Source organism: Monodelphis domestica, chromosome 6, assembly GCF_027887165.1.
Source record: "Monodelphis domestica isolate mMonDom1 chromosome 6, mMonDom1.pri, whole genome shotgun sequence".
Classification (NCBI taxonomy): Eukaryota; Metazoa; Chordata; class Mammalia; order Didelphimorphia; family Didelphidae; genus Monodelphis; species Monodelphis domestica.
In genome coordinates, this window is record NC_077232.1 from 29396572 (window position 1) to 29424242 (window position 27671).

The following is a 27671-nucleotide window of genomic DNA, read 5'->3' on the forward strand; positions in this document are numbered from 1 at the left end:
TTCTTAGCCCCATTCAGGGGTAAAAAAGTGCGAATAACTTTAGGTGTGTCTTCTTTGCCCTTAGGGAAGTTGTGTGTGTGTGTGTGTGTGTGTGTGTGTGTGTGTGTGTGTGTGTTGGTGGGGGCAGTTGGGGCAGGACTCCTGCTTTCCCATTCCTAGTCCCAGAAGTGAGTTACTAGTAGTCCTGACTGGATTCATGTCAGGCAGAGGGAAGGGCATGAAGCTGAGTAGTGGGTAGCACCATATGGCCCTGAGTAGTGGTGGGGGAGACGTGCCAACTGGGCAGCCCTGCTCCCTGGGCCAAGAGAGAACAGCTAAGGCTAGGGATGGGCTCCGGCCAAGGGGGAGTGCCTTGGGCCCCCTCTTTTCTCCAGTGTGAGATGGTGGCATGGTGGCATGAGATGTTTTGGCTTGCGGACCTGGGTGCTCAGGGAGCTAGGAGGAAGGAGAAGGGGATAGAGAGGGAGAGAGAGAGAGAGAGAGAGAGAGAGAGAGAGAGAGAGAGAGAGAGAGAGAGAGAGAGAGAGAGAGAGGGAGGGAGAGAGAGAGCGAGAGAGCGAGAGAGAGAGAGAGGAGAGAGGAGAGAGAGAGAGAGAGAGAGAGAGAGGAGAGAGAGAGAGAGAGAGAGGGAGGCAGCTCAGCTCTGGGGGCCTCGAGGGGTGGGGAAGGTGGAGGAAGGAAGGGAGGGAGGGAGGGAGAGAGTGGGGGGAGCCGGCCGGTGAGGGGGCGGAGCTGGGACCCGCAGCGCCCGCCCGCCCGCCCGCCCGCCTGCCCGTTGCTTTGGCTGCTGCTCGGGCGGCCGCAGCTCTCAGCTCCCGGACCCGAGGAGCGCAGGCGGCCGGCCAGGCGGGCAGGCGGGCAGGCGGCTGCAGCGCTGCTGCTGCGCGGCCGGGCTAGAGCTCGGAGTACAGGGCTGTTCCTGCTCCCTCCTGCAGACGCCGGGCTCTGCGGCGCGCTCGGGCCCTCCCTGCTGCCGAGGCGGCTGCGGCTGCGGCAGCGGGGGCTCCCGGCTCCCCGCGCAGGCGGCCGCCCCGGAGGGCCCCGCCGGGGGCGACCTGCTCGGGCTTGCGTGCGCCCCCGAGTCATGGAGAGGGGCTGGTAAGGGGCACCCGGAGGCGCAGTAGTAGTAGTAGGAGGGGCCGAGGAAGAGGAGGAGGAGGAAGAAGAGCAATCTGAGAGGAGGAGAGCCTGAGGAAGAGGAGGAGGAGGCGGCGGCGGAGAGGGCCGAGGGCGGAGGATGCCGCCGCTGCCGCCGCCGGCGCCCGAGGACTCGGACGGAGCTTGAGCCCGAGCGGGATGGAGTCCGCGTTGGGCGCTGCAGCGGCTCCGGGCGCAGCCCAGCCCAGGTACGGGACCTATTGGGCAGGGCGGGGGTGAGGGATCCCCACGGGGCACCCCACAGCTGTCCGCGGAGTTCTCTTGCCTCTCCGCAGGGCGGTGGCGTTTGAGGGGGACTCCAGGCTGGGGATCCGGGAAGCGGAGCCCGGGAGCAGACCAGAGAGGGGTGGTCGGTGACCCAAGCTGGGGAGGCAGCCAGAGCCGTGGTGGTGGTTAGGAGCCTTTGGGGGGACTGGGGGAGTTGGGGCCACGGCTGGGGGAGTGCCCTGACGGGATGAGGTGCCTCTGATTTCGTTCATCCCCACCGCCACCATGCAGACTTCAGGAGGAAAAGCAAACTTGTGCAGTGAGATGTTCCCTTAAATGAGGTCCCCTCCGGCACTGGCGGTGCCCAGAACAGGCTTAGGACCAGTTGAGCGGTGGCTTGACTCTCTCCCTATCCATCTCCTTTTCCACCCTCCACCCGGTTGGAGGGCCGTGCCGTGCCCTTCGGATCCAACTTTCCTGGACCATTCTCTGGCTCTGAGGCAGGGGGCTCAGTCAGCAGAGTCAGGTTCTCAGCCTGGGTACGGCGAGCCAGGGCATGGAAAGTCCACAAGGAAAGCCCCCCCCCCCCCCGAGTCCCAGGCCTTCTTCTTCACTATACGCCCCCCCCCCCAGGTGCTGGTGCCTCCCCTCTGTCCTCTAGGCTCTCTGGGACAGAACCAAGTGGTCATCACCGGCCAGATGGTGAGGAGGGAAGTCCTATTAGGAGTTCACGATAGCTTGGTGCCTTGGGGGAGTTGGGGAAAGACCGTGGTCCTGGCTTTTTGCTCTGGACTTCAGGGCTCACCCTGCAGTCTGTCCTCTTACTTTTCTGCTTCTTCTCCCTCCCCAAGTCTCTGCCCTGCTCTGGGTTCTTCAACCCTGCTCAGCTATGGTTAATAGATAGGGGAGAGAGAGAAAGCGAGGCCCCCCAAAGCTAGTCCTTTGGAACATAGCCTGTGCTGGCGATCACTGACTTCTTGGGCACCCTGTGATCCCTAAACCTCCAAAGACCCGAGGAGACTAGGACTGGGCTGGGAGATGGGGAGGAATTTCAATGGCTTTGATGAGACTGTGCCAGTGGGGCGGGCAGAGGCAATAACCCTAAGAAGCAAACACTGGCTCCCAGAGCTTTCCAGTGTGGGTGCTGAAGATGGATGGATCCTAGGCTAAGGATGAGCTGGCGCTAGATGGCCAGAAGCAGGAAGGCTCCTGGTGGCTGTGAATTAGTGCAACTGTGAGGCTGGCGAAGGCTGGGGGTTCCCCTTAGGAAATCCTCTATCTTTCCCCTCCAGCTATGGGAGTGAATCAGGATGGGGCAGGGGGGTGGTTATCTCCCCTTGGCTTTTAGGAAACACCATTGATCCCTAGAAGCTTTAAGGAGTTGGGCCCATTCACAGGAAAGAAATAGAGTTTCTACCCAATCCCCAGCTCTAGACATGCAATTCCCCAGCTGGTAAGGGCAGGGAGACAGAAGAAAGATTTTTTTTTTTCTGGGGCCTTTAAGGGTTGGATGGGGAGGGGGGGGGGAAGAGCCCATCTGCTACCCATTTCTGATTTCATCCTTTCATTCTTCCCCTTCCCTTCTGGCTAGTGACCATCCCTGGGGCAAGGCAGGTCTTGAGATGGAGGAAGAAGAGAAAGGAGGGGCTGGGAGGGATTGCCTGTATCTAACCCCTGCTGTGGCCTTGGGACTATTTAGCATCCCCTCCTTCCCCTCATCCCTGGGCCTCCTAATACCCTCCTCTGCAGTTTCCCAGAACTACAGAACACAAACGTATCTGGTTTCCCAAATCCAAATTTCCCTCTTCTCTCTGCAGCAGGGGTGTCTTCTAGGGTAAGGGTTCCCTTTCTCCCTTTCTCAATCCTCTATGGTTGCAGATTGCTCCCCACTCCCTACTGCTGCCCAACCCCAAGCCTTCCACCCCCACCTACTGGCCCCCCAGGTTTGCCTTTGGGAAAAAGCAGCTTCAAAAGGAGAAACCCCTGTAGATCTGGTCAGTGCCACATGCTGGCAAGGGTGATACATGATGCCCAGGCTGGACTGAACTGGAGAAAATGTAATTGTGGCCAAAGTTGAGTGGGTTTGTGCCCCGAGGACCAGCTGTCCCTAGAGTTGGATCTGAGCCTGTATGCACAGGTTGCCTTCAGAGGGGCTCTGACATGGGTAGCTGATGGGCGGCTTCCTCCCCTCTGGGGGTCTGCATTCCCAGTGCTTTCCTGCCTGTCCCCTCATGCACCACAGGATCCCTCTGGACTGCCCCCAGCTCCCCTCTTCAGGGCCCAGGGCAGCTTTGATATTCACAATCTGGTTCAGAGCAGGTCCCGAAGCCCTTAGTCACTGTATGGTTTCCATGGAAACAGACTTGTTCCCCATAATCAGTGATGTGGTGGTGCTAGTGGGAAGGGGGAGAATGTATAGTGTAGGCACTCTCCCCAAAGTGTGCCCAGGAGTAGTAGTACCAACCACTTGGGAGGAGGGGGTCTCAGCCCCGAGGGGAGCCCCCCCTTTCATTTCAGATCTAAGGAACAACCTCTGCCAAGGGGTCCTTCTCCTGGTAGTCCTTCCTTGGCTCCTGCCTCCCCAACGAGATTCTTACCTAGGTTGACCCAGACTACTCCATCTGGAGCTGAGCATCATAGGGCTGGCTGACAGGGTCATCAAGGCCACCCTCATCCGTGCAGGCAGGATGTCCTTAAATCCTTGGTAGAGACTAGCCAGCCACTGTATGATTAACACCCCCCCCCCCCAAAGGATGGCAGTCTCACAGCCTCATTCATTCGTTCATTTGTCCATCCATCCATCCATCCATCCATCCATCCATCCATCCATCCATCCATCCAGTAATTCTGTGCTAAGCCTTTACTATATACAAGACCCCGAGCTCAGTCCCTGCCCCTGATTTGCACTTGATGCCCTCCTTCTTGGAGCCAGGACAGCCCATTCCTCTGACTGGACTGCTGAGAGGTGCTGACAGACTTTTCCATGTAACCTTCTTTGGTGAAGGGGTATGAACGGGAGCTAGAGAGCCCCGTGGCCTGTGGGGTGGCTTACTTAGAGGCAAGCAGAATCTGGGATCTCGAAGTCCCTGCAGAGGGAAACAGAGTGCTCTGTTCCAGACACAGATGGTTCTCCAAACAGGAGGACCCCTGCTCCCCAGAAGCTGTGGGGTGTCTACTTCCCTCATCTGCAGAGGCAGCCAGCATTTCTGTAGCCCATTCTTCCTCCATTGCCTTTCAGGAGATCCCAGACCAGGATGGTGCTGAATCATAGGAGTATAGATTTAAAGCTAGAAGACATCCCTGAGGTCATTTAGTCCAATATACTGCGATCCTGAGTCCTAGCAGGGTTGTGACTTGCCCAAGGTCATCCAGAGGTAGCAAGTGACAGGCAAGATTGGAACTCAGGTTCTCTGACCGAAAATCGATGACTTTCCACTTTTCCATAGTCTAAGGTGCCCCTGGCAAGCCTCCTCAGTGCTTAAGCGTTCACTAAAGAAGGAATCAGAAGGTGTGGGCCCACCCCTCCACATTTATGCTGATTCTGGGAGGACCCCAAAAGTCTGGACAGAACTCGGTCTTTGGGTCTGTAGTATATTAGTGCTTTGGTTGAGCCCCTGCCTGCCCTCTGGCATCCTTTCATCCCCATTCTGTCCCTTGCCCATCACTTCTCCTGGTATTGCCCAAGAACAGAATTGGGAGGCTTTTGATAGCTTCAGCTGACTTTTCATTTACCTTTGCCAGGGCACCCAGGCCCTCCCTCCCTCAGGGCTCCCCAGGAGCTTTCAGTTTCTTCAGAGCTCAGGGATAACCCTTGACTTGGGGGCTGTGTCCGACTCCTTGCTGGATTTTCCTCTCTCCCAGCGCCTTCTTTCCCACCAGATGCCAGGTGCCCCCAGCACCCTCCCAGAATTCCTCCTTTTTCTTTGGTCTTGATTTAGATTTGAAGGGCTAAGTGAAGTCCCCAGGCAGGCTCCTCTCTGCATTTGGGGCCAAAGAAAGCCTATTCTTGGACCCACCTGTCATCCACCCTTATCTTTCCTGAGCTCCAGCGCAGCCCTGGTGGCATCTCAGAGGGGAATGATGCCAACTGGCATCATTCCCCTCTCGCTTTGCCTGGACTCTCTGATCTCAGCTGCCAGTGTCTCTCACTGCCCTGAATAGGGCCTGACCCCCTCCTCACACCGCCCTCCCTGACTGGGCTGCCTTCTGCCAGGGCTGATCTCCTCAGGTCTCTCTGGGCACCTCTGCGGTCCTCATTGGTGTTCCTGACACCTTTGAACATAATATCCTCTACAAATTCCATTAGAGGGCTGTTTACTCCCATTCTCAGGATCATTAATGAAGATATTAGGACGAGAAGAGCTGACCTGTCCCCCTCCTCCTCTTTCTCCCTCCCAGCCACCCTCCTCCTGGAGATACATCCCCTTTTCTCTCCTGCCCTGGGCACCCTCTTCTTCCTCCTCCTCCCCTTCCCCACCCCACCTTCTCCACCACGTAAGCCCTTCAGCTCTCAGGCCTTGGCTGACAAGTGCTTAGAGCCTCGGCTGTTTGAATTAATTTTGTAAGATTACACGAGGCCCAGTATCAAATGCTTTGCTAAAAAATCAAGATATATTACTCCGCTTGCGTTTCCTTCATCTACCAGTCTTGTAATTCTATCAAGAAAGCTATCGAGTTTGTCAGGAATGATTTCTCCTTTCTAAAGGCCCACAGGGCCACTGCAGGGACAGGGTTCCTTTCTTCTCGAAATGTTTAGAGATTCCCTCTTTGCATTTGTTCCTTGATTAATGAGGGAAGGGGCCCGGGCCCCAGTCTGGAATGGCCAAATTGGCTTGGCTTTTCCCTCTGGCAAGAGGATGCCATTTTTATAAAGGGGGGTGGGTAGCTGGGTGGCTCAGTGGATGCAGAGTCAGGTCTAAAGACAGGAGGTCCTGGGTTCTAATCTGGCCTCAGATGCTTCCTAGCTGGGTGACCCTGAGCCAGTCACTGAACCCCTATCACCTAGCCCTTGTCGCTCTTCTGCCTTGGAACCAATACGTAGTATTTATTCCAAGATGGAAGGTGAGGGTTGTGTTTAGAAGGGCCAACCAAGTCAAGAAAGGTCTGTATATAACAGATGAGATTTAGGGAAGATTCAAGAGAGCAAGGATGGAGTCCCTGACCTCCAAGAAAAGGACCAAGGCATAGAAAATAATTGGAGAATCTGCATTAATGAATTTCTTCACTCAATTTCCATTAAATATCCACTCTGCTAGTCACAGAAGATACAAAGACAAAAATGAAACCATATCTGTCTTCAAGGGATTTGCATTCTGTTGCTGGGATTCATGAGCAGCAGCCTGACCTGGTGGATAAAGGGCTGGTCAAGGGTTTAGGAAGACCTGGGTTCAAGGCCTCCTTTAGCCAAAGACTAGCTGTGTGACCCTGGCAAAGTCTCTTAACTTTTCAATGATCCTAGGCAACTGTCCAAGATTGTTAAGTTTTAGATTCTTAAGTGTGGAGGGAGTGTCTCTGTCTCTGCATGGATGGATGGATGGATGGATGGATGGATGGATGGATGGAGGATGGATGGTATCTTAGAAAGTGTGCTGGACTTGAAACTAGAGAATCTCACTTTGCATACTGGGTCTGTAAGTAATTATGTGACCTTAGATGAGTCACAGCTTCTCTGGGTCTCATTGGCAAAATGTAGGGGTTTGGAATCAATGCCTTGAAGGTCCCTTCCAGCTCTGAAGCTGTAATAAATTCCAAGGAGGTTGGCATTCATCATTTAAGCCCTTATTATGGGCTAAGTGGTCAGAGATGCAAACATGAACAAAAAGAAAGAACCCCTGCCCTCCAGGAGCTTATGTTCTAATAGGGGAAAACAAGGCACAAGAGGGAGCTGGAAGGCAGGCTCTGTGTGTGTGTGTGTGTATGTGCGCGCGCTCGCTGCAGGGCAGGAGAAGAGACACCAGTACTATTTATGATGTTGAAGTCCAGGAAGTTGGAAGCAGAAGATGGGATGGAGATAAGGGTTGGCTGTTGTGAGCCCCTTCCTAAAATGGAAGCACCAGTTGGCATCCCCAGTGGGACAAGGGAGCAGGCATGGCAGAGGGATATTCCAAGGGGAGAAGACTGTAGAGATGGTTCTAGAGTGCAGAAGCCCAAGGTTCCAAGATGGCAGCTGAGACATGATGTTGAGGTCCATAAGTCAGAAGCACAGCTGAGAGGGGACAGAATAATAACGAGAATAGCTAAAAGAGATCCTGTTTCTTCAGGGCTTTCAGCTTTACCAAAAACTTTATTCACAACAACCTGGTGAAAAGGCACATTTTATAGCTAAGGAAACTGAGGCGATCTCATGTGGAAGAGTAGTTGGAATTGTTCTGCTTGATTACAGAAAGGAACAATGAGTAGAAATCTGGGAACAGATTTTAGCTGGAAATACGGAGAAACTTCATAATACTTGGAGGTCTAGAAGGAAAATGGGCCACCTATATAGTTAATGAGCCTCCCATCACTGGAGGGATTCAAGTGAAGACTGGATTACCATTTCCAGGGCTTCCTGCTCATATAAGGTTGGATGAATAGACCTCTGAGATTCCTTTTGTAACTCCAGTTGTAAATTCTGTTAAAGTTCTGTTATTTGGTATGGAGGCCTGAGAAGACAGACATTGTAGAGGAGACAGAGTTTGAGCTGGGCTTTCTGAAAGGAGGAGGGGAGTCATTACAGGAAGGGGGAACAATAGGAGCAAAGATGAGGGGGTTCGGCAAACTGAGGCTTAAATCAGCAGAGCAAAAAGATGTGGTTTGAACCTTGAGGGTGGGGAGGGCTTGAGGGAAAGGACATGGGTCCATCTCCTCTCTCAGCTTTCCTAAAAACAAAATGTTAATAACAATAATCCAACAACTAATATTTATAGGGCACGTCAGAGGTTACAAAGATGGACACCCCAGTGAGGTAGGAAGGATATTATTATCCCTATTTTACGGTAAAGGGAACAGAGGCCCAGAGAAGGGATGTGAGTCACCCAGAGTCACACAGCTAGTTGGTGGCAGAGCCTGGAAATCTCAGATCTCCTGACGCCAGATTGAGTGCCAGTCAGTTGCCTTTCAAAACTAAGCCCACCCACCCTATCCTGCTGGGTAGATGTCTAGTATAAACCCCTCCAGGCTGGCAGTCAGCTAATTTGATTAAGTTGAATCCCACAAGCATTTATTAAGTCTTACTGTGTACCAGGCCATCATGGCTATTGCTAGAGACACAGAGGAAAAAGAAAATGAGTCACTGCCCTCAAGGAGTTTACTTTCTAAGAAATCAACTAAATGGAATCCTTACTTGTTCTGGTGTGTGTGTGTTCTTGCCATTAAGGAGCACATCTAATAATGCCTTCCCTTTGCCTTTCAGTCTTTATTAAAGAGTTAAATGACAGTACCAGGTGGCAGGAGTAGGTTGTGCCCACAGTGATGTATCCTCATTTGACAGTTCTTTACAATTTATTAAGTCCTTTCTTTACTATGTAAAGTAGATATTATGCTTGTTTTTATCCCTGTTTTACAAAGGGGGAAACTGAGGCTCATAGAAGTGAGGTCACAAACAAGCTTGGTCATCTGATGTCCAAGATGAGGGTTCTTCCCATTGTACCATGCCATCTCTTTGGAAGTCTGAGAAGGGAAAGTGTGGGAAGCTTGGGGGGGGGGGTCAGGGATAGCTTCCTGAAGGAGGCATCTTGAAGGATTAGACTGGGTACAGCCAGTAGGGGAGAACATTCCAGGCGGATGTTTCCTGGAATGTTGTGGGCATAAGCAGGGGAGAAGTGGAGCCAGTGGGATTGCCTGGGGAGAGTGAGTGAAATATTAGAACTTCACCCTTAGATGAAGAAGCTTCCATTCTCTATCTTCCCTTCCCCATCCCCACCTGTTCCTGGAGCTCTTGGGGAGTCACTTAATCATTTAAATGACCTCTAGGAGTCTTAGCTCCTTTCAGGTCCAGCTCACATGTAGAGGTGAGAAGACCTGAGTTCAAATTCTGTCTCAGACATTTACTTTGCTACAGCGCCCTAGGTAGGCTGCTGACTGGAAGCCTTGCAATTTCACCCAACAGTTTAATAAGCTTTTTAAGTATCTTCTGTCTGCCCAACCCAATAATAGGTGCTGTTGCTGTTCCCCTGGGTTGTTAGTTTTTCAAAATACATTTTGCAAATTATGTTTTGCATCCTGTTTAAATGTTATGTTCCAGACTTGGGGTAAGTGACCTCAGCAAGACAGTCTATGACAAGCCCAGAGATCCCAGATTTTGGGACCAAAATGCACTATTTAATAAAAACTACTGGGAAAATTGGAAGACAGTATGGGAGAGATTAGGTTTGGATCAACATCTTACACCCTACACCAAGATAAACTCAGAATGGGTGAATGACTTGAATATAAAGAAGGAAACTATAAGCAAATTAGCTGAACACAGAATAGTATACATGTCAGATCTTCGAGAATGGAAAGACTTTAAAACCAAGCAAGAGCTAGAAAAAAATCACAAAATGTAAAATCAATAATTTTGACTACATCAAATTAAAAAGGTTTTGTAAAAACAAAACCAATGCAACCAAAATTAGAAGGGAAGCAACAAATTGGGAAACAATCTTCATAACAAAAACCTCTGACAAAGGTCTAATTACTCAAATTTATAAAGAGCTAAACCGATTGTACAACAAATCAAGCCATTCTCCAACTGATAAATGGGCAAGGGACATGAATAGGCAGTTCTCAGCCAAAGAAATCAAAACTATTAATAAGCACATGAAAAAGTGCTCTACATCTCTTATAATCAGAGAGATGCAAATCAAAACAACTCTGAAGTATCACCTCACACCTAGCAGATTGGCTAACATGGCAGCAATGGGAAGTAATGAATGCTGGAGGGGATGTGGCAAAGTTGGGACATTAATGCATTGCTGGTGGAGTTGTGAATTGATCCAACCATTCTGGAGGGCAATTTGGAACTATGCCCAAAGGGTGATAAAAGACTGTTTGCCCTTTGATCCAGCCATAGCACTGCTGGGTTTGTACCCCAAAGAGATAATAAGGGAAAAGACTTGTACAAGTATATTCTTAGCTGCGCTCTTTGTGGTGGCCAAAAATTGGAAAATGAGGGGATGCCCTTTAATTGGGGAATGGCTGAACAAATTGTGGCATATGTTGGTGATGGAATACTATTGTGCTAAAAAGAATAATAAAGTGGAGGAATTCCATGGAGACTGGAACAACCTCCAGGAAGTGATGCAGAGCAAGAGGAGCAGAACCAGGAGAACATTGTACACAGAGACTGATACACTGTGGTACAATCAAATGTAATGGACTTCTCCATTAGTGGCAATGCAGTGATCATGAACAACTTGGAGGGATCTATGAGAAAAAAAAACATTGTCCACATTCAGAGGAAAAACTGTGGGAGTAGAAATACCAAAGAAAAACAACTGCTTGAAAAAATGTATTGAAGGGATATGGTTGGGGATGTAGACTCTAAATGAACATCCTAGTGCAAACATCAACAACAGGGAAATAGGTTCTGATCAAGGACACAAATAATAGCCAATGAAATTGTGTATTGGCTGCGGGAAGGGGGAGGGGAGGGGAGGGAGGGAAATAATATAATTCTTGTAACCAAGGAATAATGTTCTAAATTGACTAAATAAATTAATTCAAAAACTGTAAAAAAAAAAATTATGTTCCATAAACTCCCCCCACCCCTCCAGGAGAATGTAAGGCTTTTGAGGGCAAAGACTCTTTTTTATTGTGTTGAGGGAGTAAATTGAAGTTGTGTTTTAACCCCTTACCTTTCATCTCAGAATCATTACTATGTATTAGTTCCAAGGCAGAAGAGTGGTAAGGGTTAGGCAATGGGAGTTAAGTGACTTGCCCAAGGTCACACAGCTGGGAAGTGTCTGAGGCCAGATTTAAACCCAAGACCTCTCATCTCTAGGTCTGGCTCTCAATCCACTGAGCTACCCAGCTGCCCCTGAGTGAATGGAAGTTTAAAGAACACATGATTGTTCTAAAACGCTGGGATTTCATTCCCCTTTCTCCCCTCACTCTACCCCCGCACCCTGCTACTCTCCTTCCTCTCCCAAATCCTGCCTTCAGAATCTAATCTTTCAGTCCAGGAACAGCTTCCTTAATCCCCCTCCCACCTTCTATTGCCATCTGGCGTTGGTTGAATACCTGCTGTGTGTATGTGTGTGGGGGGGGAGATGAATGGAGGGGAATGGAGTGACAGGTCAGTCCCACAGCCTCAGCCTCATTCCCTGGGAGTAGCTAGGGAAAGAACAATGCATTTGGAGACTGGACTCAGATCACAGTTTGAACTCTGTCTCTGATACTTATTTTTGGTGTATCCTTGGCAAGTCATAAGCATTCTGAGCCTTAGTTTTTTTATCTGCAAAATGGGCATAATGAGAACACCTACCTGGAAGGGTTGAGGTGAGACCATGAGGGGTTTTGCCCACCTTCACGATGAGCTGTCAGTGGAAAGAAGGTTGCATTTGGAATCAGAAGAGTCCCTGGTTTTGAATCTTTGTGTCATCCTACTCCATTTACTTCTTCTCTCCGGGCCTCAGTTTTCTAACTTGTAAAATGGGGCTATCTGCCTTACAGGGCCCTGTTAAAATGAGATGATGCATGGGAAAGTACCTCAAGCCGGGCAGCCATGACACGGGCTACAATAACAGTGACTCCCATTTTCACAAGAATTTAAGGTTTCCTCAAGTAATCAGTCGTGGGAAGGGGATCCTTCAGACCAGTCAGGGGACTCCTGACTTAGCCTGCAGGGTTGGGGGGGGTCCTTTAGCTGGGGGGGGTGTACCTTGTTGATATCTTGCCTTCCTGCTCCTTGCCTGGGCCCTGCTCTCCCTCCAGTTTCCCTGGGCTTCCCTCAGTTCCTGTTTTCTGGGAATGTTTTCCTATCCACAAGCCGAGGAGGATGAGCTGGAGGAGTCTGGAAGGGGCGGGGAATGGAGAAGATTGGAGAGGACCGATTGCATTAGAGCTTTAGGCTGAGAGCCTGATTTCCTCCCTGTGCCTAAGTAGGATGCTGCCTCAGAGCTCTCCAGGACTTTTGATTCATCTTCCGTGGCTGGGAAGTCAGTGAGTGTTGGCTGGGCCAGATCACTCAGGAGTATGGGGGGGGGGGGAAGCTGACTGGGCTCCTTGGAGGGACTTTGCTCTCTCAAGGTTATAGCTGGAGACTGGTAGTCCTTAGATTTGAACCCAGGTCCTCCCCACTCTAAGCCTTATGTTCTATTCCCCGAGCCGCCTAGCTGCCCCATAGTCTTAGACTTAGTAAATGTCTGGAGTGGGATTTAATAAATAAATCCTCTCTCTACTACAATGCTTTACCTCTTATTTTCAGGTGGGGAAACTGAGGCACAGAGAAAAGATGTGACCTGCTCAAGGTCTCCAGGCTAGTAAGTAATGTCATAGATTTATATTTGGGAGGGACTTTTGAGATCAATTAAGCGAACTTTCCCTCCTCCCTGCCCCTCGATTTTACAGTTGAAGAAACTAAAGTCTCCAAAGTCCAAGTGACTCCCCTAAGGTCATGCAGGAAGTGGGTGGCTGAGGTGCGATTTGAACCCAGGTCTTCTGACCTCCAAATCAATAGTATTTCTATGGTGCCATGAAGCCTCTTGTATAGCAGAGCTGAGATTCAAACCCTTTCTCCTCTTACATTGGAATCAATAGCTAGGGACATTCCTTCCACCAAGGGGGACCCCTGTCAGGTGAGGGCTGTGCTTCTGTGATGTCCAAACCTCTAGAGGCTAGAGGAGAGGGGTCCGGCATCCTCTGGTGGCAGGGACCCAAGGGCAGAGCTAGGGGGCATCGCCCTGGCAGCTCCTCCCAGACCATTCCCCTGGCCCTGTATTTATTGTCTGGTAGCTAACATAAGGTTTGCAAAGCATTGCCATGTATTTTCTCATTTTATCCTCACAACAATAACCCTGGGAAGTGGGAGCTCTTATTATCCCTGTTTTATAGAAGATGTCTGAGGCAGGATTTGAACTCGGGTTTCTTGACTTTCTTCGTATTACCACTTAGCTGCTGAGGAGCCAGGATGACACTGGGCAGGAACTGAGAATCCAAAGAAAGGGGACCCTGGAGAACCTGTTCTCCCCATCCTAGACCATACTCCTTCCCACTGAACTGCCAGGAAGGCCCTCCTTTAGAATGGCCCCTTCTTCAAAGGGTTCTGGGATTGTTGCACTAGCCTCCATGCCTCCAGCTCTTTCTCTGGGGAATTTAGGGAGGGAAACTCTCCCGAAGGCATCGTCGTCGTGCCCCACTGCCCTCCCTTTGTCTGCCTCAGAGCTCACTTTTCTTTCTTCGACCCTGGCCAATGCCCTCTTTCTCCATCCTCGTTCTCGACCTTGGCTGAATCTTCTAGCCAGAGACCTGTCAGGGGTCCTGAGGGTTGTTGGGGAGACCCTGGGTCCTAGAGGGGTCCTGAGCTCACAGAATTATCAACAGCTCACTCCTTGGGGAAAGGTGAATAATGCTTGTTCTTTGAGCTACGTCCCTGACTCGATGCTTGGGCCAAAGGGGATTCTGGGACCTTGTGACGAGATCTGGAGCCCTTGGCGGGATCTCCAGCCCCAAAGCTTCTGTCTCAAAGGATCCTGGGCTTGGAGGGTCAGTCTGACCCAGAGGGCCCCAGAGCCCTGAGATGGGGGTGAGAAGAAGCCGGTCCCTTCAGTCAGGAGAAACAGGTTCAGACTAGATTCCACAAAACTGGCCCCTGGTCCTTTCTGGCTCTCTTCTCATGGCTTCATGTCAGCATCTTTGTTTGCTGTGGGTCAGCTATGCCCCCCTCCCCAAATCAGTGGGATAACAGCCCCCTGAGAGCTGTTTGGCATCTGACCAGGGGAATCTGGTAGGGCAGGAACTCTTCTAGAGCCCAAGGAATGGCTTTCTAACCCCCAAATTCTTTCAAGGAAGGAAGGACTTTCTTTCACTTCTCCTTGAATATCCCCCCAGAGCTCAGGATTTTCCTAGACTTTAATACTTTCTTTCCAACAACCCTGGGGCAGGCTTGGTCCGGTGGGTATCAGTGACACCATTTTACAGATGTGGAAACCAAGGCTCAGAGAGTTCAAGTCAAAGGACCGTGTTAGATCCAAGTTGACTAACTCTTGAGAGAATAAGACGCCTTTCCGTGTTTGCTAGAATGTGGATATTTAGAATGAAGAGACCGAGAGGAAAGCATTGAGTTCTTTGAGAAATCTTAGCTGGGTTGAGCAGGCAGGGTTGGGTCGACCCAGGTGTGGGGGTCCTTGGGGGAGAAGGAACCAACCAAGGAGGTGAATTAGCGCCCCTGATAGACTCCGGCATGTGTGAGCATTTTTTCTGTTGGGATGAATCAAACCTTTCCTGTAGTTGTTGCTTTGTTAGCTGGATGCTTGTGTGGGAGCTCAGGTTCTTCTGGGGGATCCTGGGACACCCTGGCTGGAGGAGGTAGGAGCCAAAGAGATCTTAGAGAGAAATCCCCCAGCTTGGACCCAGTCTAGATAAGTCCAGAGCTTCGACTTGGAGCCACCATTTGGACTCCTTTCCAGGAGCCACCCAAATGGAGATGGTTAGCCATGTCAATCAATAAGGGAGCCAGCCCTTCCAGCACCCTTCTCCCACTGGGGCGAGCTGGTTTTCCCTTTGGGTTAGGAATGCTTGAGGGTCAGAATTCAAAATCGGTTGACAATCAAAGGAAAGCAGGGCTTGGCTTGGATTGACCTAGTTCCGTGATTTGGGGCTGGATTCTTTGGAGTGAAGATCTCATGCCAAGTCCAGGCTTCCTTTATTTCCTTCCCTGGAAGATTCCACAGAGCTTGTCTTAGTCCAGGGGAGTAGCTATGCCATTTCTGCCTATAGAAAGGGAGACACTAGAGCTGCCTCTCAGGGTTTAGCTGGGCTGATTAAACTGGGGAGAATGTGGATTGTGCCTGCCCAGACCTATGAGCATGTGGGCATCAGCTCAGAGTATTTAGAGATGAAAGGAACCTTCCTTAGAACCTAAAAAGTCAAAGCTTGGAGGAACTTTAGAACACAGGATGCCAGAGTTGGCAGGGACTAAGAACTCAGAGGTTCTTAACCTGCTAAGGGGAGGGAGGAGAAAATGGCATTTTTATTTTCTCCAACCTTTAAGTGAAAGTTGAAAAAACAAACAAACAAATCAGAGTTTTGAAAAGGGATCCAGAAGCTTCCCTAGACTGCCAGAGGGGTCTGGGATACAAAACCAGAGCCTCTGGTTGAGCCCAGCCCCCTTTAAAAAAAACAAATGAGGAAACTGAGGGAATAGGTAAAGAGGAAGAGGGGAGCCTCTCTGTTTATAGTTTTGTTTTATTTTTATTTTTTTACAAATAAAGTCACCAAAGACATAGGTGAAGACGCAAAGGGAAGCCTCCCCGTTTTTTAAATTTATTTTGCAAATAGGGAAACTGAGGACATAGGTGAAGAAGTAAAGGGAAGCTTCCCTGTTTTTTTTCAAATAAGGAAACTGAGGGTGTAGTTGAAGTAGAAAAGGGAAGCCTCCTTGTTTTTTGTTTTGTTTTATTTTTTACCAATAAGGAAACTGAGGACATAGGTGAAGAAAAAAAAGGAAGCCTCCCTGTTTTTTTGTTGTTTTATTTTTTACAAATAAGGAAACTGAGGACATAGGTGAAGAAGAAAAGGGAAGCCTCCCCATTTTTTGTTTTGTTTTATTTTTTACAAATAAGAAAACTGAGGACACAGGTGAAGAAGAAAAGGGAAGACTCCCTTTTTTTAAATAAGAAAACTGAGGACATAGGTGAAGAAGAAAAGGGAAGCCTCCCCATTTTTTTGTTTTATTTAATTTTTTTTTTTTACAAATAAGGAAACTGAGGATGTAGGTGAAGAGGGAAAGGAATGAACCAAACCCCAGGTGGTGTTTTGAGGGGCCTAGGGGTTGGGTAGCAGGCAAAGACAAAAGTAATCAAGATAGTTCGGGCAGGCTTTGCCTCTGACACCCCCTTGCTGCATCCAGTAAGACATATCTTAGGCCACTTGTCTCAGAGGGCTGGATTCCTCAGGCAGCAGGGGAGGGGATGAGTGGGGTCCTAGGCTGCTGTGTGCCATGTGGCCACTAGAGGGCAGCAGAAAGACTACTAGTGCTCCCCTTCTTTTGGGGAGGGGGAGAATCAGAGAGAATGTCTGGAGAAACCCAATAGGACTGGCCTGGAGGGAAGGTGGAAGGGATGGGGGCTTGGCCTGGCCGGATGGGGCCTCTCTGCTGGGATCAGACCACTGGCCGCCACTCCCTTCCAAAAGCCAGTCCCAGACCTGTTGTGGCTGTCCCTGGTGCTGGTACTTGGGCTGGGGTCACCCCATGGCTCTGGGCCCCGATCAAAGTTCCTATCTGGAAAGTGAGCCGAAATCTCTCAACCTCCCACCTGGAATGGATGAAGGGATGGAAACGCATTTACTAAGAACCTAATGGGCGCCATGAACTCTGCTCAGGGCTGGAATAGAAGAAAATGGAGAACATTCCTGCCCTTACTGGGAGATCATACATGGAGTGGGGCCAGCTGAAAGGGAGATGCCAAGGCCTAGGGGTCTGTGGCAAGGCCCAAAGGTCTCAAAAGTGTGCCTGCCCTCAGAACCCAGTGGGCACAGGTTAGAGCCCCTTGGACCATGCAGGGAAGAGGTGGGATCAGGAGATCTGCCCAGGCTGCACTGAGCAACTTCCTTGGATCTTGGAATTGAAAGCAGGAAGGAATCCTAGAATTCATCTTCCAGGGCTTCTTTCCTGAGGCCAAGGACTCATTTTGCTTTTGAATATTTTGATAACTGTGCCTCGACAGAATTGATTTTCTTTGTAACTCCTGGACTTTATGTATTTAAAAATGTGATTCTGGGCAGGTATATCCAGGCTTCTCCAGACTGCCCAAGGTGTCCATGGTAACAAAAGCTTAAGAATCCCTAAATTGGTCCAGCTCCCTCCTCCGACTGGGAAAGTGTTTAGGTCCAGAGAGCTTTAGCTGTGGGCACCATTGGGAGTCATAGATATCCAGCCTTCAGACCACTGGAAGATTTGCTGGACTAATAAACCAAGCCAATCACCAGCCTGGTCCAAAGGAGAGCCAATGGGAGGCCTTCTCTTCCCATCAATGGCCCTCTCCAACTTTTTGTGGCTAGAACTGTGAAGGGAGGTTCCTGGAACTGAGTTTCTAGGACCATAGGCTCTACTGTGCTAAAAGAGATGTGACTGGTACAGGCTAAAAGCAGGTTTAGGGAGTGTGAGGCTGTGGGAGAGAAGGAGAGATTGGGTCAGGAAGGTTTCAAGAGGTGAGTGTTTTGAAGGCACAGTGTTCCTTCCTTCCTTCCTCCCTCCCTTCCTTCCTTCCTCCCTCCCTTCCTTCCTTCCTTCCTTCCTTCCTTCCTTCCTTCCTTCCTTCCTTCCTTCCTTCCTTCCTTCCTTCCTTCCTTCCTTCCTTCCTTCCTTCCTTCCTTCCTTCCTTCCTTCCTTCCTTCCTTCCTTCCTTCCTTCCTTCCTTCCTTCCTTCCTTCCTTCCTTCCTTCCTTCCCTCCAGAATGGTAAGGGCTAGGCAACTGTGATTAAACGACTTGCTCAGAGCCACAGAGCTAGGAAGTATCTGAGGCCAGATTTGAGCCCAAGACTTCCATCTCTGTCTGGCTCTCAATCCACCAAGCCACTGTCCTGGTTGATAATTTCTAAGGTGTCCCTTCTGTCGGTGGCTGAGGTTCAGTAGATGCAGAGGTTCTGTGTTCAAAATCTGGCTCTGACAACAGTGGTATGACCATGAATAAGGCACTTCTCTGAATTTCTTCTTCAGAAAATGAGGATCAGAACATTTTTCAGTTCTTAGCGATTGGTATTATTGTAAGGAATATTCCCTGTAAGTCTGAACACCTTGCAGAAGTGTGAATTCTTGTTCCAGGTAAAAGAAAATATTTCTTTATAAAAATAACTTGAACTTATCAGTTTTCAAAGATCATATCAAACAATCCCACGAAATGACCCAGAAGAAAAGAAAACCAATCTAAGAAATGTGTCTTGTCTTTTTCCACTGGATTTGAAACCTACTGAACCTTGTCTGGGTGTTTTCCACAGCAGAGTTCACAACCATACTCTGCGATTCAGAGACATTAGGCTCGTTGACACTCCAACTCCTTGCTCCTGGCTGTTTTCACTGACTGTCCCCGATATCTGGAACTCTCCTTCCTCATCTCTTACTCCCTGGCCTCCCTGGCTTCTTTTGGGTCCCATCTAAAATCCCACCTTCTCCAAGAAATGTTTCCTGGCTCCTTTTAAAAATATGAATGCCTTCTCTCTCTTGATTATCTCTGGTTTAGCCTGTACATCTTGTTTGTGGGGCAGCTAGGCGGATAGAGCTCCACGTCTGGAGTCAGGAAGACATGAGTTCAAATTCAACCTTAGATACATTTAGATTGTGTGACCCTAAGCAAGCCATTTCCTGTTTGCCTCAATATCCTCATCTTTAAAATGAACTCAAGAAGGAAATGGCAAATCATCCAATATCTTTGCCAAGAAAACCCCCAAAGGGGGTTTATGCAAAGTTGGAAAGGACTAAACAACAATATCTTTTTTATAAGTAGTTAAACAACTATGCAAATGCATGTTGGAAAGCTATATCCTAACTGACTTGTTTTAGGACCATTTTCCTTCCAGCTACATGGAAGGAAGAACTTAAAGTTGGCTTTTTAAAGGGGTAGTCTTCCTACTTTCCTTGTTGGGAAACTAATAATAAATGCTGTATTAAAATTCAGTTCAGGTCAACACAGGATCACCCTTTAGACGACGAACTCCTCAAGGGCAGGGACTGTCTTTTGCCTCTTTATCCTCAGCACTCAGTATAGTACCCAGCACACAGTAGGCACTTAATAAATGTTTGTTGGCTGTTTTGTGAAATGGATGGAATGTGACAATGGGGATATCACGTGACAAAGGAGTGAATACAAGGAAATATGAGGAAATAGAACAGATGAACATCTTGGGGGAGGTTCATGGAAGGGATTCAATATGGCGGCACTTGAGTCAAGTCTTAGAGGAAAATAAGGAGTTTGAGAGGCTGAGATAAGGGAGAGAATACATTTGAGAATAGATTGTGTAAATACAGAGAAGCAAGGGATGAAATATTGATTTTGGGGGGATGGAGCATTCAAATGAACCAGCAGAAATCTGAGAGATCATCCAGACCTTCTTGTTTTACTGTGGGGGAGTACTGTACTGAGGCCCAAGTACTAGGGCAGTTGATTTTTTGAACCCAAATGTGGGACTTTGCATTTAATCCTATTACATTTCTTTTTTTTAAAAATCCTTACTTTCTGTCTTAGTATCAATTCTTAAGACAGAAGAGTGGTTGCCTGGTCACACAGCTATGACATATTTGAGACCAGACTTGAAGCCAAGACCTCCTGATTCTAGGTCCTACCCACCAAACGCCCTTGCTGCCCCTTATTACATTTCATTTTGTTAGATTTGACTGAGTCTGAATCCTTTGCTTTCCCCCTTGATGCTTGGGCAATTGACTTCAGACAAATCATTCAGCTCTCTGGAACTCATTTTTAAGGATCATAGATGAATTGGGAAGCTTGGTCAAGTCCAATCCTCTCACTGTGCAGATGAGGAAACTAAGGCCCGAGAGAAACAAGACGACTTAGAGATCTGATTCAGGACTTGAATTCAGGTCTTCCCAACTCCTAGTCCAGAGCTCCAACCACTGAAAACAGTAACAATAACCATAACCATAACAATAATAAAAATGATAACAATAACAACAATAATAACAAAGTAAAAATAATAATAGTCAGTCTTCACCAACAAAACAATGGAATGGAAATAATGATGCCTTTCTAGAATATTTACAAAGGGCTTTCGGAGGTAGTTAGTACATTGGTATTACCTTCTTGCTGGGGAGAACATGGAGGCTTCGAGCTCAGAGTGACTTATCCACAGTTACCACCAGCAGGAATCCAAGCTTGGACTCCTGGGTTCTGTGGTCTTCCCAGTGGACTGTGCAAGCTGCCTCTGGGTGAAGTCACTGTAGAATGGGCTCAAGCCAGCCTTGGAGAGGCAGAGAAGTCCCAGTGGAGGGGCAGGGAAGGGAAAAGGAGAACAGAACCACCATTGTGCCAGGTTATTGACATGTACTAAATACAAGCTGCCCTGATTATACGCTGTCCCTTTACATTATTTATATTATTAGAAATTACAATTATCAGGATAAAATTCTCTGAAAGGAAAAGGAATAGTTATGGGTTTGGGTTTTTTTTTCCCAGTGGGGGGTTGTTTCATTTAAAAAACTTCTTTTGGTCTGAACCTTTTGATTTCCTTCCTGGTAAGGACTGAAAGCCCCCTCTACTAATGAAGATTAGCACTTGGACAAGTCACATAACCTCTGTGTGCCTCAGTTTCCTGCACTGTAAAATGGGGTTAATAACAGTACCTTCTTTATAGGGTTGTTGTGGGGATCAGATGAGCTACTACTTGAAAAGTGCTTTGTAAATCTTAACACATTGGCTTGTTGTTAGTGGGATAAAGCGATGGCTTTGGGTAATGGAAAAAAGGTAAATATGATGATGATGATGATGATGATGAATGTTATTATTATGAATCTCATCCTCATCCTTGCCAATAGAGTTTGGACAGGGATAGTCTTTGGACAAGTCACTTTCCCGCTGTTGGTTTAGATTTAATATTTTATGGGCTCTGATTCAAGCTGATAAAATAACTGTTTTTTGTAGTTGAACCAAAATGATGATTGTTATAATAAATAGCAATAATAAGTGCTTCTGTCATCCTCTTTCTCCTTCCCTCTGGCCATGCCCCTCATCAGGGCAGCAGCATGGACTTAGGCAGCGATTGACCAAGCCTGGAGACCCTGGTGTCCAGAAGGACGTTCCCTAGGGGGCAGCTGTGGCCGCCCACACTTCCCAGGAACCCCTCTGGTGAGTAGCTGTGGATGCTTCTGGAGATGGAGGGGATGGGGATGGGGTGCTGGCTCTGGGGGCCAGAGGCTGCCCTCTTCTTAAAGCTGAGGCAGGTTCAACAGCCCCATACAGGGGCTTTGGTTCCCTGGCTCCCTCCCTGTTCAGGATGTGAGAGCTTATCGGACAGGTTCCGATCCCTGGCCCCACACTACCTTTCCCGTTTCCTTTTCCTGCTTGGCAAGGGGGAACTCTTGGACAAATGCCAGAAGGAACCATATGCAGAAAAAGGGATTGTGCATTGCTTCCTCTATTCTTTTTTTTTTAACCCTTACTTTCTGTCCTAGTAACAGCTCTAAGTAAGGGCTAGGATTAAGTGACTTGCCCAGGGTCACACAGCTTATATATATATATATTTTTTTTTCCTTAAATCCTCACTTTCTGTCTCAATTACAACTTGAAGACAGAAGAGCAAGGGCTAGACAAACAGGGTTAAATAACTTGCCCGAGGTCATATAGCTAGGAGGTGTCAGAGGTCAGATTTGACCCCAGGTCCTCCTGACTCCAGGTCTGGCACTTTATCCATTGGCCACTAAGCTGCCACTTCCTATATTCTTTTTTTTTTCCTTCTAAGGTTTCATTTCACAGATACCTAGAACCCTGATATTCTAGGAACAATTCCCATGGTTTGCCAAGTGCTTTCTTCTCAACAACTCTCAGTACTTGGCACTATTACTATCATTACCCTTATTCTATGTGTGAAGAACCAAGATTTCAGGAGGACCAATGATTCATTGCAGAGTCCCCAAGTATCACAGAGCTGAGATTGGATTCCTGTTCTTCTGCTTCTCAAACCAGCATTCTTCCTCCATATGTAGGGCGCTCTTGTTGGAAGGGATTAGGAAGTCTCTAGTCAAACCCTCTTATTTTACAGATGAGAAAAACAGATGGTTCATTACATGAAAGATAACCCTGTGATGTGATAGATAAACAGACAGAAAGATGGATGGATGGAGAGATAGATAAATAAGTAGAGAGAGAGATGTATGGATGGATGATGAATAGATAGGTAGGTAGATAGATAGATGGAGAGAAATAGATAAATAGAGAGATAGATGGATGGATGGATGATGATTAGATAGGTAGGTAGATAGATAGATAGATGGAGAGAAATAGATAAACAGAGAGATAGATGGATGGATGGATGGAGAGATAAATAAATAGAGGGATGGATGGTTGGTTGGATAGATAGGTAGGTAGATAGATAGATGGAGAGAGATAGATCAATAGAGAGATAGATGGATAGAGAGATAGATAGATATGTAGATAGATAGATAGATGGAGAGATAGAGAAATAGAGAAATAGATGGATGAATGGAGAGAGATGGATGGATGGATGGAGAGATAGATAAATAGAGAGATAGATAGATGGATGGACAGATGGATGGTTGGATAGATAGATAGAGAGAGATAGACCAATAGATATATATATATATATATAAATAGATAGATAGATAGATAGATAGATAAACAGAGAGATGGATGGGTGGATAGATAGATAGAGAGATAAATAGAGAGATAGATAGATGATGGATGGATGGATGGTTGGATAGATAGAGAGAGAGATAGAGAGATAAATAGAGAGATAGATAGATGATGGCTGAATGGTTTGATAGATAGCTAGATAGATTGATAGAGAGAGAGAGAAATAGAGAGATAGATATATAGAAAGAGAGATAAATGGATAGATAGATAGATGATGGATGGAGAGAGAGACAGAGAGACAGACAGAGAGAAATGTAAAAACATTCCTCAGATCACAAGGATTTAGGACTGGAAACCAGATCCTCTTGACCCTGAGCCTCCTGAACTCATAGGTTTTAGGGGAAGGGATGCTGCCCTATGGGGCCATCTCTGGGAGATGAGAAGATTCATCTGCTAATAGGAATATTTAAGGTTTCTAAAACACTTTCTAAAGACGCCTCTGTCTGGTGCTGATGCTCTCCTGTGGGGCTATGGCTACCTCATTCCAGCTCCCTCTCATTTTCCGACTTTTGCCTGTCTGTGTTGCCAGATCCTGAGCCCTTGGAGAAGCATCCCCATGAAGGTGTCCAGTCATGCAATGCTCCTGGAAGGCTGTCCTCCTCCTTGCCTTGGCCTCCATCGCTATCCAGTACACGGCCATCCGAACCCTCACCGCCAAGTCCTTCCACGCCTGCCCGGTGCCCAGCCCCGTGAACTGTAGCCCGGGCCCCGGGGAGGCCGAGATGGCCGAGCGGCTGTGCGAGGAGAGCCCCACTTTCGGCTACAACGTCTCGAGGAAGACGCACATTCTCATCCTGGCCACGACGCGGAGCGGCTCCTCCTTTGTGGGCCAGCTCTTCAACCAGCACCTGGATTTCTTCTACCTGTTTGAGCCCCTCTACCACGTCCAGTATACCCTCCTGCCTCGCTTCACCCAGAGCAGGAACCCCTCGGACAGGCGAGTCATGCTGGGGGCCAGCCGCGACCTGCTGCGGAGCCTCTATGACTGCGACCTCTACTTCTTGGAGAACTACATCAAGCCTCCTCCGGTCAACCACACCACGGACAGAATCTTCCGCCGGGGGGCCAGCAAGGCTCTGTGCTCGCCCCCGGTGTGCGAGGCTCAAGGGCCGGCCGACACGAACCTGGAGGAGGGCGACTGCGTCCGCAAGTGCGGCCTCCTGAACTTGACGCTGGCCGCGGAGGCCTGCCGGGAGCGCAGCCACGTGGCCATCAAGACGGTGAGGGTGCCGGAGGTCAACGACTTGCGGGCGCTGGTGGAGGACCCCAGGCTCAACCTCAAAGTCATCCAGCTGGTGCGAGACCCTCGGGGCATCCTGGCGTCCCGCAGCGAGACCTTCCGGGACACGTACCGGCTGTGGCGCATCTGGGACGGCACCGGGAGGAAGCCCTACAACCTGGACGTGAGCCAGCTGACCACGGTCTGCGAGGACTTCTGGAACTCGGTGTCCACCGGCCTGACCCGGCCGCCCTGGCTCAAGGGCAAGTACATGCTGGTGCGGTACGAGGACCTGGCGCGGAACCCCATGAAGAAGACCGAGGAGATCTACGGCTTCCTGGGCATCCCCCTGGACAGCCACGTCGAGCGCTGGATTCACAACAACACGCGCGCCGACCGCTTCTCCTCCAAGCACAAATACGGCACCCTGCGCAACTCGGCGGCCACGGCCGAGAAGTGGCGCTTCCGCCTCTCCTACGACATCGTGGCCTTCACCCAGAACGCCTGCCAGCACGTGCTGGCCCAGCTGGGCTACAAGGTGGCCGCCTCGGAGCAGGAGCTCAAGAACCTGTCGGTCAGCCTGGTGGAAGAGCGCCACTTCCATCCCTTCTTGTGACCGCGGGGCGGGGGGAGGGCACGGGGGGCGGGGGGCCACGGAGAACCATTTCTAACTGTTGCCTTATCCCCTCTCCTCCCCCCAAGCCCGTCTTCGTGCCCTTCCCACCCCTCGCCTTTCTCTTTTCTCTCCGAAATTTGCACTACGTCCTCGAGGGGCGTCACTAGGGAGCGGAGGGGAGCGAGGAGGGGGACGTGCCCCCTGCCCACGGAAGCTGGGTCTCTCTGTGGATGGCTAACAATGTTTACAAATCTCTCACACACTCACACACACACTCACACACACTCCCAACACACAAGACACAACTTCTCTCAAGCGTCCCCCATGGAAGGGTTTGGGGGGTTCGTGTACCTTTTTGCACTGTTTACTTTTACAAGGTAAGAGATTAAAAAGAAAAGGACCTTCTCTAATTGCTGAATGGTGTCCCTCCCGGTCCTGCCCCCCATCTTCCCGTCTCCCCCGCCCCCCCAGGAGGAGCGCCAGCCCCTGCTCCCCCTCTCCACATTGGTGAAGTTTCTTCTTTCTGTGAGGTGAATGTGGATGTCCTCGCCCCCCTCGCCCCCCAGTCTGTTGCAATAATGTCGTCTGTCTGAGTCTTGTGGCTGGGCCTGGTCGCTGATTGGTGTATGAGTCCCTGTTGGCTCTTAGGGTTCACCTGTGACATTTTTTTGTGCCAAAAGAAAAAAAAAGAAAAAAAGTCGGGTTGGTTTGCTAATCCCAGAATGGACTGCTTTTCTCTGTGTTTTCTGTAAATAAAAGAGGTCGCTGTTGTTCACTGAGGCACCTTCAACAGGAAGGGGCACAGGGGAGGCTGGGGACATTGAGGAGTGATGGGGGGTCTGCGGGGGGCGGTGCCCAGGTGAGCTGGGATGATGGAGCCAGTGGCTGTTCTCCTCTCTCTCCCACAGCCTGGGGACTGAGGTTCCTCTCAGCCAGAGGTGTACAACCCTTTATAGAGAGCGTCCAACCCAATGTTTCATTGTACGGATGAGAACACTGAGGCTCAGGGAGAGGCTCCATGACTTACCCAACATAACACAAATGGTGGGATCTGAACATGGGGATCCAGAGGGGTCAGCGAGTCCCGGGAGGCTCAGCAATCTGGCATCTAACCCCTGTCCCCACTCTCCATGTCATGGTTGGAGATGAGCTTCCACAGGCTCCCCGTGAGCCAATTTTGGCATCTTATGGCACCTAGTCCAAGGGGACCAAGTCATCCCTCTTTGGGGCCTCAGCTCACTGGTATGGGGGTCCCAGCAGTTTTTCTAGACACACAGTCTTTCCTATAGGCATTGAAGAACCTAGAAGAAAACCATGGAACCGGAGGGCTGACTAGGACCCCTTTACCGCCCCCCCCCACTAGAAGGTCCGCTCCCTTAGGTCAGGAATCATTTTGGTTTTGCCTTCATAGCCCTGGCCCCTGGCACGGTGTGTTACTGATTTTTAATTCATCCTTGTGGACTTGGGCTGAATTGGAGTCACTCCCAGAGTCCCTGCCCCAGGGGATAGGAATACCCTTAGTGGTCCAGGGCACCGTCTCTGCCTAGTCAGGCCACAGTCTCTACCATGAGCGTGCAGAGGCTGCACTTTCTCACGGGAGACGTGTGTCCATCTCCTTCCCATCTCCCCATCTCAATAGCGAGCCGACGTCCCGGATGCCAGGCTTGGCCACAAGACTATAGTGGGATTAATCCAGGGCTAGAAGCATCTGAAGATTTCCAGCTGAGAGCCAGGGTTATTTAGGTTATTTAGCACCTACTATGTGCCAGAGGAGAAGCAGCATCTGCCAGATAAAAAACTGGCCTCAGAGGAAGGAAGACCTTGCTGCTTTTGATGTATATAAGCTATGTGACCAGAGGTGGACCCAGACAAGACTCTATCGTGCCAAACAAGTGCCAACCTTTATTAGAAGGGTTACTTGTGTCAATGAAATAGCATCTGGTCTAGCCCCTAATCCTTCCTCCCAACCCTATGTTGGGAACTAAATCATTCCCCAAGGATCATAGATTTTGAATAATTTTACAAATGGGGAAACTGAGGCACAGGAGAGGGAAGTGACTTGGCCAAGGTGACAGGTGGTCAACATCAGAGATTTGATTTGATTTGAACTCAAGTCTTCCTGATTCCAATTCAAATTCAGTTTCTAGTGTTCTATCCCTGACCACATCATACTGTCATTCAAGAGGGGTTGGTGGCGAGTCATATATATACACAGGTAAGTACTAAGTCATTTGGGGGCATGGAGAAGGGCACAGGAAGAGTCTCCTGGATGAGGTGGCATCTGGGCTGTGCTTTGAAGGAAGCTAGACAAAGGTGAGGAGGGAGAGTGTTCTAGACGTGGGGGCAGGAGTTGCCACAGTATGTATGGGACTCTCCTCAGAGAGGCTGACATGACTGGGGGCCCAGTTTGGCTCTACCAATGCCATGACTGCTGGGGAAATTTCCTCTGGGGTGGGTCCTCACTGGCCACCTTATGGAGGGAGATTTGCCACATGTTCATTTTTCCAACCCTGAGATCCTTCTTTGTGAGATGGGGATGATGACCTCGAAGGGTGCCTGGGAAGATGCTGGTGGCATCCAAAGTCCTGGAATGGGAACCAGTGGCCCTGGGTACCAACCAGGCTCGCCACCACGACTTATGTCACTGTAGACAACTCAGTTTCCTCATCTGTGAAGATGATGAGCTTGGACTAGCCGGTCTCTGAGACCACCTTGAATCCATGATCCTTGAGGAGTACAAGCAGACTGGTCTGCAAGGACAGGAGGTACACTGGCATCACCTCATGCCCCAGGCTGGGGTGGGGAAGGACTTAACACACTTATTTAAATGGAGGAAGTGACTTGCCTGTATCTTTCTTGGTTAAAATAAATGATTTCACTAATGCACATGACTGTTCTGACAAAGCATCTCCTTTCAAAGTGACTTGGCACCCTTTTCCCCCATGAACTTGAGACCTGGATTGACCGTGGTGT

General features: G+C 49.2%; 1 protein-coding gene across 2 annotated transcripts; it reads left to right on the top strand.

The window, feature by feature from the left end:
• Window positions 1-765: 765 nt before the first annotated feature.
• On the top strand, window positions 766-27584 carry CHST1 (carbohydrate sulfotransferase 1). Of its 2 annotated transcripts, XM_007497372.3 has the most exons (4): window positions 772-1346; window positions 12752-12806; window positions 21228-21339; window positions 23393-27584. In XM_007497372.3, exon 4 carries the CDS (start codon window positions 23436-23438, stop codon window positions 24696-24698), a length of 1263 nt encoding a protein of 420 aa, XP_007497434.1. In that variant the 5' UTR covers window positions 772-1346; window positions 12752-12806; window positions 21228-21339; window positions 23393-23435; the 3' UTR covers window positions 24699-27584. The 2 variants fall into 2 exon arrangements, with proteins under 2 accessions (XP_007497433.1, XP_007497434.1); XM_007497371.3 differs by lacking the exon at window positions 12752-12806 and having other exon boundaries at window positions 766-1346.
• The last annotated feature ends 87 nt before the right edge of the window (window positions 27585-27671 follow it).